This window comes from Symphalangus syndactylus, chromosome 2 (genome assembly GCF_028878055.3).
Source record: "Symphalangus syndactylus isolate Jambi chromosome 2, NHGRI_mSymSyn1-v2.1_pri, whole genome shotgun sequence".
In the NCBI taxonomy this organism is placed as follows: domain Eukaryota; kingdom Metazoa; phylum Chordata; class Mammalia; order Primates; family Hylobatidae; genus Symphalangus; species Symphalangus syndactylus.
This window is the reverse complement of record NC_072424.2, coordinates 67472986-67488172: the sequence shown is the minus strand read 5'-3', so window position 1 is coordinate 67488172 and position 15187 is coordinate 67472986. Positions and strand designations below refer to the sequence as shown.

General features: G+C 44.1%; 1 protein-coding gene and 1 long non-coding RNA gene across 4 annotated transcripts in view; one reads left to right on the top strand and one right to left on the bottom strand.

Annotated features, from left to right (window-relative positions):
* The window catches only part of MDN1 (midasin AAA ATPase 1), a 183195-nt gene that overhangs the window by 139812 nt on the left and 28196 nt on the right, over positions 1 to 15187 (top strand). For both annotated transcript variants that reach the window (XM_055258756.2, XM_055258764.2), the window contains exons 71-83: positions 730 to 839; positions 1798 to 1871; positions 2365 to 2563; positions 4926 to 5088; positions 6933 to 7079; positions 7976 to 8102; positions 9464 to 9569; positions 10095 to 10210; positions 11087 to 11572; positions 11968 to 12194; positions 12732 to 12887; positions 13071 to 13234; positions 14359 to 14520. In XM_055258756.2, coding sequence (XP_055114731.2) covers positions 730 to 839; positions 1798 to 1871; positions 2365 to 2563; positions 4926 to 5088; positions 6933 to 7079; positions 7976 to 8102; positions 9464 to 9569; positions 10095 to 10210; positions 11087 to 11572; positions 11968 to 12194; positions 12732 to 12887; positions 13071 to 13234; positions 14359 to 14520 — 2237 coding nt within the window. The remainder of the gene's footprint in view (positions 1 to 729; positions 840 to 1797; positions 1872 to 2364; positions 2564 to 4925; positions 5089 to 6932; positions 7080 to 7975; positions 8103 to 9463; positions 9570 to 10094; positions 10211 to 11086; positions 11573 to 11967; positions 12195 to 12731; positions 12888 to 13070; positions 13235 to 14358; positions 14521 to 15187) is intronic.
* LOC134732743 (uncharacterized) overlaps positions 8864 to 15187 on the bottom strand; it is a 38995-nt gene continuing 32671 nt past the window's right edge. The window contains exons 2-4 of one of the 2 annotated variants that reach the window (XR_010116223.1): positions 14314 to 14543; positions 9981 to 10278; positions 8864 to 9561 (exon numbers count right to left, since the gene is read on the bottom strand). This is a non-coding gene — a long non-coding RNA (uncharacterized lncRNA). The remainder of the gene's footprint in view (positions 9562 to 9980; positions 10279 to 14313; positions 14544 to 15187) is intronic. The other variant, XR_010116224.1, reaches the window with a different exon arrangement.

Below are 15187 nucleotides of genomic sequence, written 5' to 3'. Positions count from 1 at the left end.
ACATTTAGTTATGTTTAATGTGATTCACGTTAGATATAGAGAAGAACATTCAAAGTGAGGTGCAGATGGTTATACGTTTAGCACTGACTGGTGAGCTCTGGCAGAGGTAAATTGCCAGAAGAAGATCTCAGGACCTAGCATGTTGAGGCAGCACATATCTCTCTAGACACTGTAAATGTCCTGCTAAGCTGCTCCTTGATCCAGGCCATTATTAGTTTCTTTCATCCAGTGAGAGCACTGCCAGCCATCAAGGAACTGCACCTAAAACTGCCCGCTGTCAAGTACTATCCCTGACCACAGCAACTGGGATAAAAGTCTCACTACAAGATGAGTATAGATTGTACATGAATGAGCATTTGAGGTGAACTGCTTAATATGCCATCTTTTAAAAAAAGCTCAGTTTCTGCTGATTTTACAATAAGATTCACAGAAAGAATTTGACATTGTGATTTTAGAAGAACCTAGGAGTACATCATCTTCAAGAACAAAAGTCCAAAAAAACATCTGTTACAAGCAGAAGTGAAAAATAGGGGAGTGTTGACAGCCTGCATCTCTGGGAAATGCTAAACTCAGACAGGATCCCTAAATAATGCGCCTGTGAAACTCACTGTAATCTCATGGCATAGAGAGTAATGAGGAAGGGTCATCACTGAAATATGAAGGCCACAGCTGGCACCAGTAGCACATGCAGCAAGTGTGGTGTTTTTGTTTCCTTTTCATTTCTTCCAGATGCACTTTGCAGTGTTCTATGGAATTTGTACCATTATTACAAGCAATTCTTTGACCGGGTCCAGGCCAAAATTGTGGAACTTCGTTCCCCCCTAGAAAAAGAACTTAAAGTAAGAGAACAGCTGTCATGATCACTCTTGGGAGGACAAAATCAGCAAATTCTCTTTCATTAACCCTGTTACCCATTTAGCACTGAGGCAGGGATCTAGGGGAATAGAGGTGAGCATTGCCACTGCTAGGGAGGATGGCAATATGTACATCGGTGGCATTGGCTTCTTTTGCAGAGTGTGTGAGGGATTGGTGGAGTGGCCATTCAGAGCCTCCTCAGAGGACTGCCACAGAAATCTGTTTGTGCTCCCCTGGTCTTGCCCAGGCCTGTCTCCCACCTCAGAGCTATGCCATGTCATGTTGGTCCACACACTACTGAATTACCATGGGGGAAGGAGGGACCTCTCTTTTTGATATTCTCAGTGGTTGTGGAACCAACCGTGGTACAAGGGACGTGACTAACTTGGTGGTTCCTAAGCTGGAGTATATGTCAGGTGACTTAGTGACTTTAGCAGCACTCTTTTTTTTTTTTTTTTTTTTAATCACTTTGAGACCAAAACGTGTTGTTTTTGTTTTTGTTTTTTGAGACCGAGTCTCACTCTTGCCTAGGCTGGAGTGCAGTGGCACGATCTCAGCTCACTGCAGCCTTTGCCTCCCGGGTTCAAGCAATTCTCCTGCCTCAGCCTCCTGAGTAGCTGGGACTACAGGCGCAAGCCACGAAGCCCGGCTATTTTTTCTATTTTTAGTAGAGACGGTGTTTCACCATGTTGGCCAGGATGGTCTCAATCTCCTTACCTCGTGATTCCGCCCACCTTGGCCTCCCAAAGTGCTGGGATTACAGGTGTGAGCCACCGCGCCTGGCCCATGGTTTCTTTTTTAGACCTATTTTACTTGTTCACTGACACACAGTCCTGTGTTTGGGATAGAGTGGGCTCTGGTCTTTGCTGAACAGAAATCTAGAAAGAAACAGAATGACACTAGCTTTATAAAGCCATTTCTTGAACATCATTTATCTTACAGGAATTTGTTAAGATTTCCAAGTGGAATGATGTCAGCTTCTGGTCCATTAAGCAATCTGTAGAAAAGACACACAGGTAATCCATCTTTTAAAACTGGGGACAACCAAAATAGAATTTTGTGTGGTAGGGAGCAAGACGACATAGTTACCATAACCTGACTTAATATTAAATGTGTTAAACTTCTCAAAAAATAACACCTTGATTGTTTTGATGTTGCTTTCAACACCACCCCCTTCTCCAAGCAAAGTCTACCTGCGGTAAGGATTAGTGTGCCTTGAGACAAAGCAGGCTATGTCTCAAGTCTTCTGCCACCCACTAGCTATATACTTTGAGCAAAGCAGTCCCATTCTTTCTGGCTTTTAGTTTCTCTTCTAGAAAAGGAGGATAACAGTACCTGCCATTCTTTTTCTCTTAAAAGTAAAACAACTATTAATATTTAAGGACAGCATTGTATATAAAAGGTACAGGCTATTAAATTATGTATGGATGCATGATAATGTATTCTTTATATTTCTTAACTTGCTAATCCAGTTTTTTTCTTCTTATCTCTGTCATTACCTGGGGACAGGACCCTCTTTAAATTCATGAAGAAATTTGAAGCAGTCCTGAGTGAACCCTGCCGGTCATCCCTGGTGGAGAGTGACAAGGAAGAACAGCCTGACTTTTTGCCGAGGCCAACAGATGGAGCTGCAAGTGAACTGTCTTCCTTTCAGAATCTGAACAGGGCACTGAGGGAGACCCTGTTAGCCCGACCAGCAGCTGGGCAGGTACTTGGTTGTGGGACAGTGCTGGCTTATTCCCAAGCCAGTCAAGTGGGATCTATGTTTTATGTGCAAGGCATGCCTCAGTATTAGACAAGAAAATGCCTTTGAAATCTTGTTCTTTGGACATATATAGCATGTATTTGTTTGCCTGACTTCCCTGCAGAAAAAGGCAAAAAATCTTGGGTTTTTTTTTTTTTTTTGCTTTTTTTGAGACAGTCTCGTGCTGTTGCCCAGGCATGATTATGGCTCACTGCAGTCTCAACCTCCTGGGCTCAAATGATCCTTCCGCATCAACCTCCTGAGTCCTGGGACCACAGGCACATGCCACCATGCCTGGCTTTTTTTTTTTTTTTTTTTTTGTAGAGATGAGGTCTCACTTTGTTGCCCAAGCTGGTCTCGAACTTTTAGTTTTTTTTTAAGACAGAGTCTCGCTCAGGCTGGAGTGCAGTGGCGCGATCTCGGCTCACTGTAAGCTCCGCCTCCTGGGTTCATGCCATTCTTCTGCCTCAGCCTCCCTAGTAGCTGGGACTGCAGGTGCCCGCCACCACGCCTGGCTAATTTTTTGTATTTTTTAGTAGAGACAGGGTTTCACTGTGTTAGCCAGGATGGTCTCGATCTCCTGACTTCATGATCCGCCCACCTCGGCCTCCCAAAGTGCTGGGATTACAGGCGGGAGCCACTGCTCCCAGCCGAACTTTTAGTCTTAAGTGATCCTCCCTGCCTCGGCCTCCCAAAGAGCTGGGATTATGGGCATGAGTCATCGCACTTGGCCTTGCTGCTTAAAATTTAATGTCAGCCTGTGAGAAACAATTGTGCTTTTACCTGTGAACATTTCATGTGCCATGAGCAAAGATTTGAAGCATCAGTTTAAGAATATGCCATTGAAGCTGCCTGTGGGCTACCATATGAGGAAGCTACTGCACAGGGTGTGAATATGTGCCGTTATGTGCTGGTTTATAGCAGATGCTGATTACTGTGGTGTAAGTACTCCTATTGTGGCCAATTTCAAGCACCAACAGTTAAGATTTGACTTTCAAAATTCCTGAAAATTTAACAGTGATACACCTTGAGTTAGCAGGTCTGTTACAGAATGGATGTTCCTGCTTCATGTCCTTGGGTGTGGGGAGCTCCAGGATTGGAAGGCATCCCTCAGGAGAGTAATTTCTGGGCAGGCATAGTGGCTCACGGCTGTAATCCCAGCACTTGGGAGGCTGAGGCAGGAGGATCACTGGAGCCCAGGAGTTTGAGACCAACCTATGCAATGTGTGAGACCCTGTCTCTCCAAAAAAAATTACTTTTTAAAGAGTGATTAGCTTTGTCTTCTTACTGTATTTCCTACCTGGGGTTCACAGAGTTAGTAATGAAAGTCCTTAAGCTATTTTTGTTATTTTAGTGGTTCAAAACTCATAATAGAAACTGAACATACAGCCATAAGATGGCTGCAGAGATAGGATATGGCTACCAAATTTATTTTCTTTTGACTGTATTTGTCAGCTCGCTGCTTCTATCATTCTGATAAACAATTTTGATTTGCTAATAATGACAACATAGGAGCTTCAGGTTATTCTTCAAGGAAAAAAAAAATGAAAATATGCCCTTGACAGACGAAAGCTCTTCCCTTCATATAATATCTGAATTCCTGTGTCTGAGGTGCAGTGGCTTATGCCTGTAATCCCAGCACTTTGGGAGGCCAAGGCAGGCAGATCACTTGAGACCAGGAGTTCAAAACCAGCCTGGCCAACGTGATAAAACCCCGTCTCTATTAAAAATACAAAAAATAGCCGGGCGTGGTGATGCCTGCCTGCAATCCCAGCTATTCGGGAGGCTGAGGCACGAGAATCGCTTGAATCTGGGAGGCGGAGGTTGCAGTGAGGCAAGATCGGGTCACTGCACTTCAGCCTGGGTGACAAAGCCAGACCCTGTCTCAAAAAAAAAGGAAAGAAATCTGAATTCCTGAAATTTGAACTGTTAATTAGGGGTAAATGGTCACAGGAGTAGGACCAGTTTCGCCTGGCTACTGTGTCTGAGAAACACAATGTGGCTCAGCACCTTAAGGGCAGCAGTGATATTCATTCTACTCTGTTCATAATTCAGAACTGGAGTCTCCTTGTGGCTATCATAGCAAGCATTGCTGGATGTAGGGGCATGGGGGCCCTTCAGTTATAGTGATCTCATATGGAGCAGTAATATGGTTTTCTAAATATCCACAGTATGTCTCTTTTAATTTTAGTGATGCTACATTTGTTCTCTATTTGCTGAACTAGGGATGTGTTTGTGTGTGCAACAGTTAAATTTAGTTCTCGTGCAGGTTAAAATGATGCCTGTCATTCTTGGCAGTGAGGCTAACCTGTCTTTTGTCTCACAGGCCACAATTCCAGAGTGGTGTCAGGGCGCTGCTCCTTCAGGCTTGGAAGGGGAGCTTCTGCGTCGCTTGCCAAAGCTCAGGAAACGCATGAGGAAGATGTGCCTGACGTTCATGAAGGAGAGCCCCCTGCCTCGCCTTGTGGAGGGCCTTGATCAGTTCACAGGTGGGTGCCAGCATCCAAGTCAAGGGTGGATCTTTCTGTTTTCCCCAGTGGTGCAGGAGGGCTGAGAATGTGGCAGCTGTGTCCTTTCTTGATACCGTGTGTAGTGTTGAACAGTTGATTGAATAAGCAAGTGGGCTTAAAAACCCACAGAGCTCAGAAATAGGAGCCTACTGAGAACACACAGTCATAATTTTCACATTGTCGTCCTCTCATGTAACCTGGCACTGTGCCATCTTTTATGAGAGCCTTGTCTATACTAGTTCTTGTTGGTTGGTGTTACCAGTAAAGGGGCACAGAGGTGGATTTCCCAGTGTCTAAGCTGTCCCCACTGTCAAAAAGTTGTCTCACTTGAGGTGGATTCATCCCCATCCTCTTGCTTTCTTCACTTCAGAGAGGGACAGCAGTTTCATTTCTCAGGCTGTCTTTGTTCAGGGAAGGTGAGAGCCAAGATCTCATAGTGTAACACAGCAATAGCTGGGAAGGGAACCCAGAATTTAATAGAATTTTTGGGCCCCTGGCAGCCTCTGACTACCTCCTTCACCCCTCTACCCCCCAACTGCAGTGAGTGTGCTGTCAGTGAGGCTGGCCTTCCTTTAATGAGGTTGCATCTAATCTCAGGGAGCTCTTCCTTTTTAAAACTTGTCAGCCCTTGCTCAGGGTGACTCAGGACTAGGGGTGGGGGTGAGTGGAATACAGATCCATTTGCATCTCCTGGAGAGGGGATGCGCTGTGGGATATAAAGCCTCCCTCATCTAACTCTCCCACACTTGTCAATCTGATGTCTTTGGTGTCCTTGCGCTCACTGGTGACTGCCTATATTTGGCTGGTAGTGCTGCCTTAATACAGTACCACAGACTGGGTGGCTTCAGTGTGAGGCTAAAAGTCCAAGATCAAGGTGTCAGCAAGGTTGATTACATCTGAAGCCTCTCTCCTTGGCTTGCAGATGGCCACCTTCTCACTGTGTCCTCCCGTGGTCACTCTTCACCTGTGTGTTCTGTGTCCTGATCTCTTCTTTTAAGGACTTCAGTCAGATTAGATTAGAGCCCATTCTCATTTCACCTTCATTACCTCTCTAAAGGCCCTGTCTCCAGATATAGTCACATTCTGAAGTTCTAGGGGTTGGGACTTTAACATATGAATTGAGGGGGAAGACACAGCCCAGCCTATAGCACTGCCTGCAGCAGGGAGGCGGCACCCTTGTGTTATTGGTACCCACGTGTATTCAGGAAGGCAGCTTGGTGTTGTATAGAAAGAACTTGGGCTTTGGAGTAAGGTAGGCCAGTGTTCAAGTCCTGGCTCATCTACTCGTTCACCACATGGCCTTCAGATAGTGATTAGACCTCACTGAGCCTTTCTTGAAGTCTGTAAAATGGAGCTACAAATAGGTGCTTCTGAAGTTGTGCACATGAAAAGAGAATTTACCGTGTACCAGCTACAAGTGGAAACTCAATACATATTATATTAATCTGAAATTTCCTTCAAGTGATTATAAATTTCTAGTATAATGCACTGCACATAGTTGGTGCTCAATAAGTGCATTTGCTTGATTAATTATAAAACCCCTAAATACAAAAGAATGACTGCTGCTGTTTGGGTTGTTATTGTCAAGAGATTTGAAATCCTGTGTGTTACTTTTCTATTTCCATGTACCTTGACCAGTTTGGTTAAAACACTTAATGAGATTTTACCAAATACTAGGGACTATGTTAAGTACCCAGGGTATAAAGATGAATGATACTTGGCCTTTGTTCTCCAAAAGGTCCCTGGTGTTGGGTAACAAACACATTACCAGACCCCTGGGATTTTCTTATTGTCTCCCCTCCCCGCCTTGTTTTCCCTTACAGGTGAAGTGATTTCCTCTGTGAGTGAGCTGCAGAGCTTAAAGGTGGAACTCTCTGCAGAGAAGGAGAAGCAGCGGTCAGAAGCCAAGCACATTCTCATGCAAAAACAGCGAGCTTTGTCAGACCTCTTTAAACACCTTGCAAAAATTGGTAAGGTTCTCACTTGAAACCCAATGAAATGTAGTCACCAACTTTTAGGAAGAGAAATGACACGACTGATTTGGGGGAAATTCCATAGACAGTTGAGATGGTGGACAACAGAAGGTACAGGCAAGGTTTCCAGATGTCTAAGAGTTCCACTCACATGCAGGAAAATCCTATGACCAGCCATCCATGATTCCCAAATATTTTCCGCTTTGTATGAGGTTTCTCAGAATCTATATTTTTATTTATTTTATTTTATTTTATTTTTTTGAGACTGATTCTCGCTCTGTTGCCCAGGCTGGAGTGCAGTGGTGCGATCTCAGCTTACTGCAACCTCCGCCTCTTGTTGCCCAGGCTGGAGTGCAATGGCGTGATTTTGGCTTACTGCAACCTCTGCCTCCTGGGTTCAAGTGATTCTCCTGCCTCAGCCTCCCGAGTAGCTGGGACTACAGGCGCGTGCCACCACGCCCGGCTGATTTTTGTATTTTTACTAGAGGCGGGGTTTCACTGTGTTAGCCAGGATGGTCTCAATCTCCTGACCTTGTGATCCACCCACCTCAGCCTCCCAAAGTGCTGGGAGTATAGGTGTGAGCCACCGTGCCTGGCAGAATCTGTATTTTTAAAATTTCTGTCACCACGTGCTGTACCATATGCTTGCAGCATAGCATAGAGAGCAGTGCTTCTCAAACTTGAACGTGCATGTGAATCACCTGGGGAATCTTGTGGAAGTGCAGCTACAGATCCTGTTTCAGTTGGTGTGGGTGCAGCCTGAGAGTCTGCATTTCTAACAAGCTCTCAGGTGATGCTGTTTAGAAGACTTTGCTTTAAGTAGCAGGGGAGAGAGGGGCACATCCATTCTCTACTAAGCATCTTTGCTTAAACAAATGCTGCTTATTTCCTAGGTTTGTCGTATCGCAAAGGTCTTGCTTGGGCCCGTTCAAAAAACCCTCAAGAGATGCTTCATCTTCACCCATTAGATCTCCGGAGCGCATTGTCCATCGTCAGCAGCACTCAGGAGGCTGATTCTAGGTTTGTCTGTTTTTGTTTTGTTTTTTCCCTACTTATAAATGGAGCAAGTAATTTAAAACACCTTGTCCTCATTTGCAAATTGCAAAAATGGGAATAGCAATACCACTGTGGCTACCACTTACAAAAGTGCCAGGCTCAGGATCTGACTCCTGATGGACATTCAAATGAAAGGGTGAGGCTGGGTGCAGTGGTTCATGCCTGTAATCCCAGCACTTTGGGATCAGGTGGGCAGATCACTTGAGGTCAGGAGTTCAAGACCAGCCTAACCAACATGGCAAAACCCCGTGTCTACTAAAAATACAGAATATTAGCCAGGCATGGTGGCACATGCCTATAATCCCAGCTACTCAGGAGGCCGAGGCAGGAGTATCGCTTGAACCTGGGAGGTGGAGGTTGCAGTGAGCTGAGGTTACGTCACTGCACTCCAGCCTGGGCAGCAAAGTAAGTCTCTGTCAAAAAAAAAAACAAACAAAAAAACATTTCTTTTCTTTCTCTTTCTTCCTTGCATTCACCTCTCCATTCTTCTTCTTCCTTTTTTTTTTTTTTTTTGGTCTTTTGATTTTCCTGAGGTCTACTTGCTTCATTTGATCATACATGTGGAAATCTATTAGAAAATGGTACATTTTTAGTTGCTCTATATACATACACTCCTAAGTTCTAATATGTTATTGAATTTGCGAGTCCATACACTATTGAGACAGGCAGCGCTACCTCTATTTACAACACAGCAGAGGATGTTGTGAATGATGCTTTACATGAACTGGGTATAGTACATGTGTGTGTTTTATTTGCTCCCAGGGCTTTAAATTTGAATTCAACAGAACATTGTAGAAACGGGAAATTTTACATAAGCATTCTTTTTCAGGAAAATTTGCCAAGTGGGCTTGCATTCCCATTCAGTCAGCAGTGCTATAGCCGAATAGTAGTTTCCTCCTTTTGATAGGACACATGCTCTCCAGCTTACTTGAGCCCTCAACAACCCCTATGTCTTCCCCACATTGAGGTCAGCTGTCACTGCCATGCATCATTTTATGCTTGGCTGTCCTCAGTCCTCTTATGTTATTTGCCTGCCCCCTGTAGGCATCAGAGTTTATGACCTCCTAGCCTCCACTGCCAAGATAGGAAGATTTCCTTGAAGAAACCATATTGTCAGCATAATTTATTTCCCCTTGATACTTCCAGTGCTGAGTTAAGTAAAGGACTAATGAGTGCCTCACTGAATGATTCCTCATAGAAATAAACCTATTCAGACAGCTGACTCTTGGTTATGGTCAAATATACCAATATCTGAGTTTTCAGGATCTGGGGTGGGAGAGCGTGGTTTTAATTAAGTAAACGATGTTGGTTGATATCTTTTCCAGGCTGCTTACAGAAATCTCGTCTTCATGGGATGGATGCCAGAAGTATTTTTATCGCTCTCTTGCACGGCATGCCAGGCTTAACGCAGCACTAGCAACTCCTGCCAAGGTAGAATGATAAAACATGAGTCTTGCAGGGGCTCAGGGAAAGCCCTTGTTCTGTTCATCCCAGGGCTGCATTCTCAGACCTTGTTAAGTGATAACAGCCTGGTAGTGGAACTGAGCTTTTTGCAGTACATCCTTAAACTTAAAATATAAATCAGTGTAATTTTGTGCAAAATCAGAACACCTTAAATAAATTCAATTACACTTGCCAGCAGAACAAATTTTCTTAATGTTTAAGAAAAATTAAAAACTTCAAATTGAGAATGACATCTTTAGATCTTTCCTCCCTTTGTGAATTGAGAAAAGACCACTAATAAATGCATTTTGGAGTTAAATCCAGTTCCTGTCTATGGAATATTAATGATCTGTGCAAGCATAATTGGAGAAACACTGCTCAAAAAAATCAGTGTGTCACCTCTAGAGTGTGGCATGTCTGACAATTATAGTAGAAACAACTTTGTAGCGGCACATCTGTGGGTGGTGTTTGTCAGCAGCCCCTTCAGCATGTTTTTCCTTCTCCTTCTGCCAGGAAATGGGCATGGGCAATGTGGAGCGGTGCAGAGGGTTCTCAGCACATTTGATGAAGTTGCTCGTCCGACAGCGGCGCTCCCTGACCACGCTCAGTGAGCAGTGGATCATCCTCAGGTATCAGCCGATGAGTTGGGCTTGTGGCATGAATTGGGAAGAATTAGATCCAAGTCAGCTCAGAGTTGCTGCATATGGGGAGAGGAATAAGACATGCTCTCAATTGTGAAATGAATTTAAGGCCCAAAGAGGCAGGTAGGGTTTCTCCCAGCTCTGCCCCTTGCTTTCATTGATATGCCTCTAGTGTCCCTCTCCCTCCGTGATCTGACTGAACCTCCTGAGAATATGGAGCTGTGGAGATTTCAGGGCTGTGTCAGGCAGTGAAAATTGTCATGGGTGAACTATACCTGTGTCTGGAATGAGGATATACATTGCCGAAAGTCCATGTACGCCAATAGTTAGGCTTGTGTTCATGGTATTAGGGTGAGATGGTCTTGGGCACAGATGAGATTTGAGTTTGCTTCTGTTACTTAGGCTTTGGGGATCGCCCAGATGGCAATCTGAGCCATACATGGAGGCTTCTCAATGGAAACAAATAATTAAGAGATGAGGACAGTTAGAAAGGTTGTCGTCATCTGTTGAATGGATTGTGGCTGAGGGATAGTATTTCCAGACTATTCACTTGAGCTTCAGGTATTTTCTGCTCCATTCATTAGGGTTTATGTAGGAAAGTACAGCACATTTACTAGATAATGCTAGTTGAAGTCACTGTAGTGGTGTGGTTGTGTTGTGATACTTCTCCTGAAAGACTGAGGGATGGGTTTAAGTACTTTGGGAGGCATTTTAACAGACTTTTTACCTATCTGGGGGATTCTTCCTTCTTGACTTATGAAAAAGCCCATGCTTGTTCAGAAACACTAATTTCTTTTAAAACAATGTGGTAGAGTGGTTTAAGGTGCCATTCATTGTGTTTTTCCCATGGGTTTCTCTGTACAGGAACCTCCTCAGCTGTGTGCAAGAGATTCACAGCAGGCTGATGGGGCCCCAGGCCTACCCCGTGGCCTTCCCCCCTCAGGATGGCGTGCAGCAGTGGACAGAGCGCCTGCAGCACCTGGCCATGCAGTGCCAGATCCTGCTCGAGCAGCTCTCCTGGCTCCTCCAGTGCTGCCCCAGTGCAGGGCCAGCTCCAGGCCATGGCAATGTCCAGGTACTGGGGCAGCCTCCTGCCCCCTGCCTGGAAGGACCAGAACTTAGCAAGGGACAACTTTGTGGAGTAGTGCCGGACCTAATTCCTTCCAATCTGAGCTACCCATCTCCAATACCTGGAAGTCAGCTGCCCTCTGGTTGCCAGATGCGGAAACAGGATCAGCTTTGGCAGCAGTCAACCATGAGATTAACAGAGATGCTAAAAACCATTAAAACAGTGAAAGCTGACATCGACAAAATTAGACAGCAGTCTTGTGAGACTCTCTTTCATTCTTGGTAAGTGTGTATATGTCTTTACACTTCTCTGTGTGCTTAGGTTCTTATTGTGCTTATCTAAATTGGGGGTGGGAAGGGAAGGGTGTTAACAGAAAGCAGCAGCTTTTAGACAGCCCTGGAGCCTAGGGAACTCGTCATGGGTGTAAAATAAATTTAGTAATTTATTCCATTACTAAACCTAGGTGTTTAGTAATAGAATCAAATTATGAAAATAATTGTGCTTCAGTCCTCTGTTACTCAGTGGACCTGCACAGCACTTTGTGGCATGTGTTTAGCTGTAAACCTTCAGCTATGGTGAGTTCTACCTTGCATATCTTGTAGTGGTTGCAGGGAGGGGTGTGTGTTTGTGGGAATTGTAATGCATTCCTTTCAACATTGTGGCATTTCTGTTGCAGGAAAGATTTTGAAGTTTGCTCTTCTGCGCTGAGTTGCTTGTCCCAGGTGTCAGTTCATTTGCAGGGCCTAGAGTCCTTGTTCATTCTTCCAGGGATGGAGGTTGAACAAAGAGACTCACAAATGGCACTAGTTGAAAGTCTGGAATATGTAAGAGGAGAAATTAGTAAAGCCATGGCTGACTTTACTACCTGGAAGACACATCTGCTTACTTCAGGTAGCCAAGGAGGTAAGGAATATTGTTCAGTCAGGGAATGAAAGTCCAGTGTAGAAATGATGTCTTATAGATGTAAGTCTCATTGTCCTAAAGACACATTATGTTTTGGTCTACATGTACCTGTTCAGGGTTCTGAGGCAGGGAGGTGCGGTTGAAATCCACAGCTCTTAACTTTTTTGCCCCATTTGTTTGGATGCCTGTTACATGCTTTGTAACACACATAGGAAGGCAGCATCAGCTCACTGTCCGTTAGTTTTCCCTTAGATTGAAAAAGCTTGGCACTGATATTTGGACTAAGTTAGTGTTTATTCATACTGTCCTAACTGTTATTTTTATATTTTTTACATTATTTTAGTAAAAATATTTTAATACAAGGTAATAAACTTGTAGGTTTATCGAGGCAAGGAATTTGTCTCTTCTTTGTATCTGGCACAGCTTGACATAGTGGCTCATCAATAAATGAGTATTTTTAATGATTTCCAGAGGCACTAAAGCAAATGATTGGTGTCTTTTGTTTGTATGTTTGTTTTGCACCATGTTACCTGCTAGGAAATCAAATGTTGGACGAAGGATTTGTGGAAGATTTTTCAGAGCAAATGGAAATTGCCATCCGAGCCATCCTCTGTGCCATCCAGAACTTAGAAGAAAGAAAGAATGAAAAAGCAGAGGAGAACACTGACCAAGCAAGCCCACAAGAAGAGTATGGTATGTCTGAAACCAGGCAGAAATTAGTTTCATGCCTGATTTAATTTTTGTATTTGATGATTTATTTCTGTGGCTAAATAGTTAAGGATGGATGTTAGAAACAGATGACTGCATGGATAGAGATGAAAGGATTTGTTTTCTGTTATTCATCATGTTGTTATTTTCTCTGAATGAATGAGGCAGCAGGCTTTGAGAGACTGCAATCAGGACATCTAACAAAACTCTTAGAGGATGACTTCTGGGCCGATGTGAGCACTTTGCATGTGCAGAAAATAATTTCTGCCATCTCCGAGCTGTTGGAGAGGCTGAAATCGTACGGTGAGGATGGCACAGCAGCAAAGCACCTGGTAACTAACTGTTCTTTACAAACTTCTTCCTCTTCAGAATGCACTGAGCAAAGGCAGAGTGGGCTTTACCTCCCTCCACGTAGATAAGTGCCAGAGCAGGCCTCAGTGCCAAAATCACTAAGAACTTGGTCTCTTTATTTATACGTGCAACGTCATTGACAAGCTTTGAAGAGCTTAGGGCTTGCTAGCTAATTGTTAGATGCATAGGTGCAGAAATGTTAACCATTCAGAATATCCATTATATTAGGATTCTTTCATATCTTATTCACATACTCCTAAGTATTTGATGTTACTGATAGACGACGTTATCAACTGAGGCTTAGCAGCCATCCTATGTAAACACCATTCCCACTACAATAAGCGAACAGAGTAAGCAGTTGTAGTCTTTACAGTAAGTCCAGAGAAGCAACTTACTTTGCAGGACATTGTATGTTATTCTGTAGCATTGCCTCCTGTGCTAACTTTGAATCAGGAGAATTTATTTATAAACATTTTATTTTTATTATTTATTTTATTTTGGGACACAGTCTCATTCTGTTGTCCAGGCTGGAGAGTGTGGTGGCGTGACCATGGCTCACTGCAGCCTTGACCTCCTGGGCTCAGGTGATCCTCTTCTCAGCCTCCCAGATAGCTGGCACTATAGGCATGCACCACCATGCCCAGCTAATTTTTAAAGTTTTGTAGAGATGGGTTCTGGCTATATGTTTTTTTGTGTGTTTGGTATTTTTTGTAGAAATGGCGTTTTGCCATGTTGCCCAGGCAACATGAACTTGAACTCCTGGGCTCAAGCAGTCTAGCCACTTTGGCCTCCCAAAGTGCTGGGATTAAAGGCGTAAGCCACTGTGCCTGGCCAACGTTCTATTTTTAAAAAACCAACATTGTTAGCCAAAGGAGACGTTGGTTTGAGATTGTACTTTTGTGATGATATATGTAAATGAAGAAATCTCAGTGAGCTGTGTGTATTGGGGTGGGTGGAGGTTACAAACACATACATGTAACTTGCTGTTAGTACTATTTAGTACATTCACAATGTTGTGCAATTACCACCGCTATCTAGTTCCAGAATGGAAACCTGGTACCTGCCAAGCAGTGTGAGCAGGCCTTTTGTTTCGTTTTGATCTCAGTTCTTCAGCCAATCCTGTTCCTTGCTGGTGCGCCTGGTGCCGGTCCTCTCCAGCTACTCAGACCTCGTCCTCTTCTTCCTGACCATGTCTTTAGCAACTCACCGTAGTACTGCAAAGCTGCTCTCTGTGCTTGCCCAGGTCTTTGCGGAGCTTGCCCAGAAGGTAAGGACCGTTCACATGGTGCACTGTGAGCAGCAGGGACCCAAGTAAATTTCATGTCATTAGTCTTTGGTGTGATAGGCTTTTATTTTGTACCACCACAAGTAGCAGGATGTGATTTGCTCTCCCTGTGGATTATTTAGGGTTTTGTCTGGCATCCTTTTGCTAACGCTGTTTCCACTAAAGTCTCAGAACCTGCAGATTATACCCCCTATCCCCAACCCACCCTATCCCCAAAACTGACGAGTTCCCTAAACTCCAGGGCTGTCTAAAAGCTGCTGCTGTCTGTTAACACTCTTCCCTTCCCATCCCCAATTTAAATCTTCTTCAGATAACTCGAACTAGAGTTGTAGGATAAACCCTTAAGGCTATGAAGTTTTCTTTTAACCATGTAGGTGTAATTATGATTAAATGATAATGGGCCTATTATTATTAGAGTCTTTTTCACCTGTCGTGGTGGCTCACACCTGTAATCCCAGCACTTTGGGAGGCTGAGGCGGGTGGATCACCTGAGGTCAGGAGTTCGAGACCAGCCTGACCAATATTATGATGAAACCCCGTCTCTACTAAAAATACAAAAATTAGCCGGGTGTGGTGGCACGTACCTGTAATCCCAGCTACTCAAGAGGCTGAGACAGGAGAATTGCTTGAACCCGGGGAGGTGGAGGTT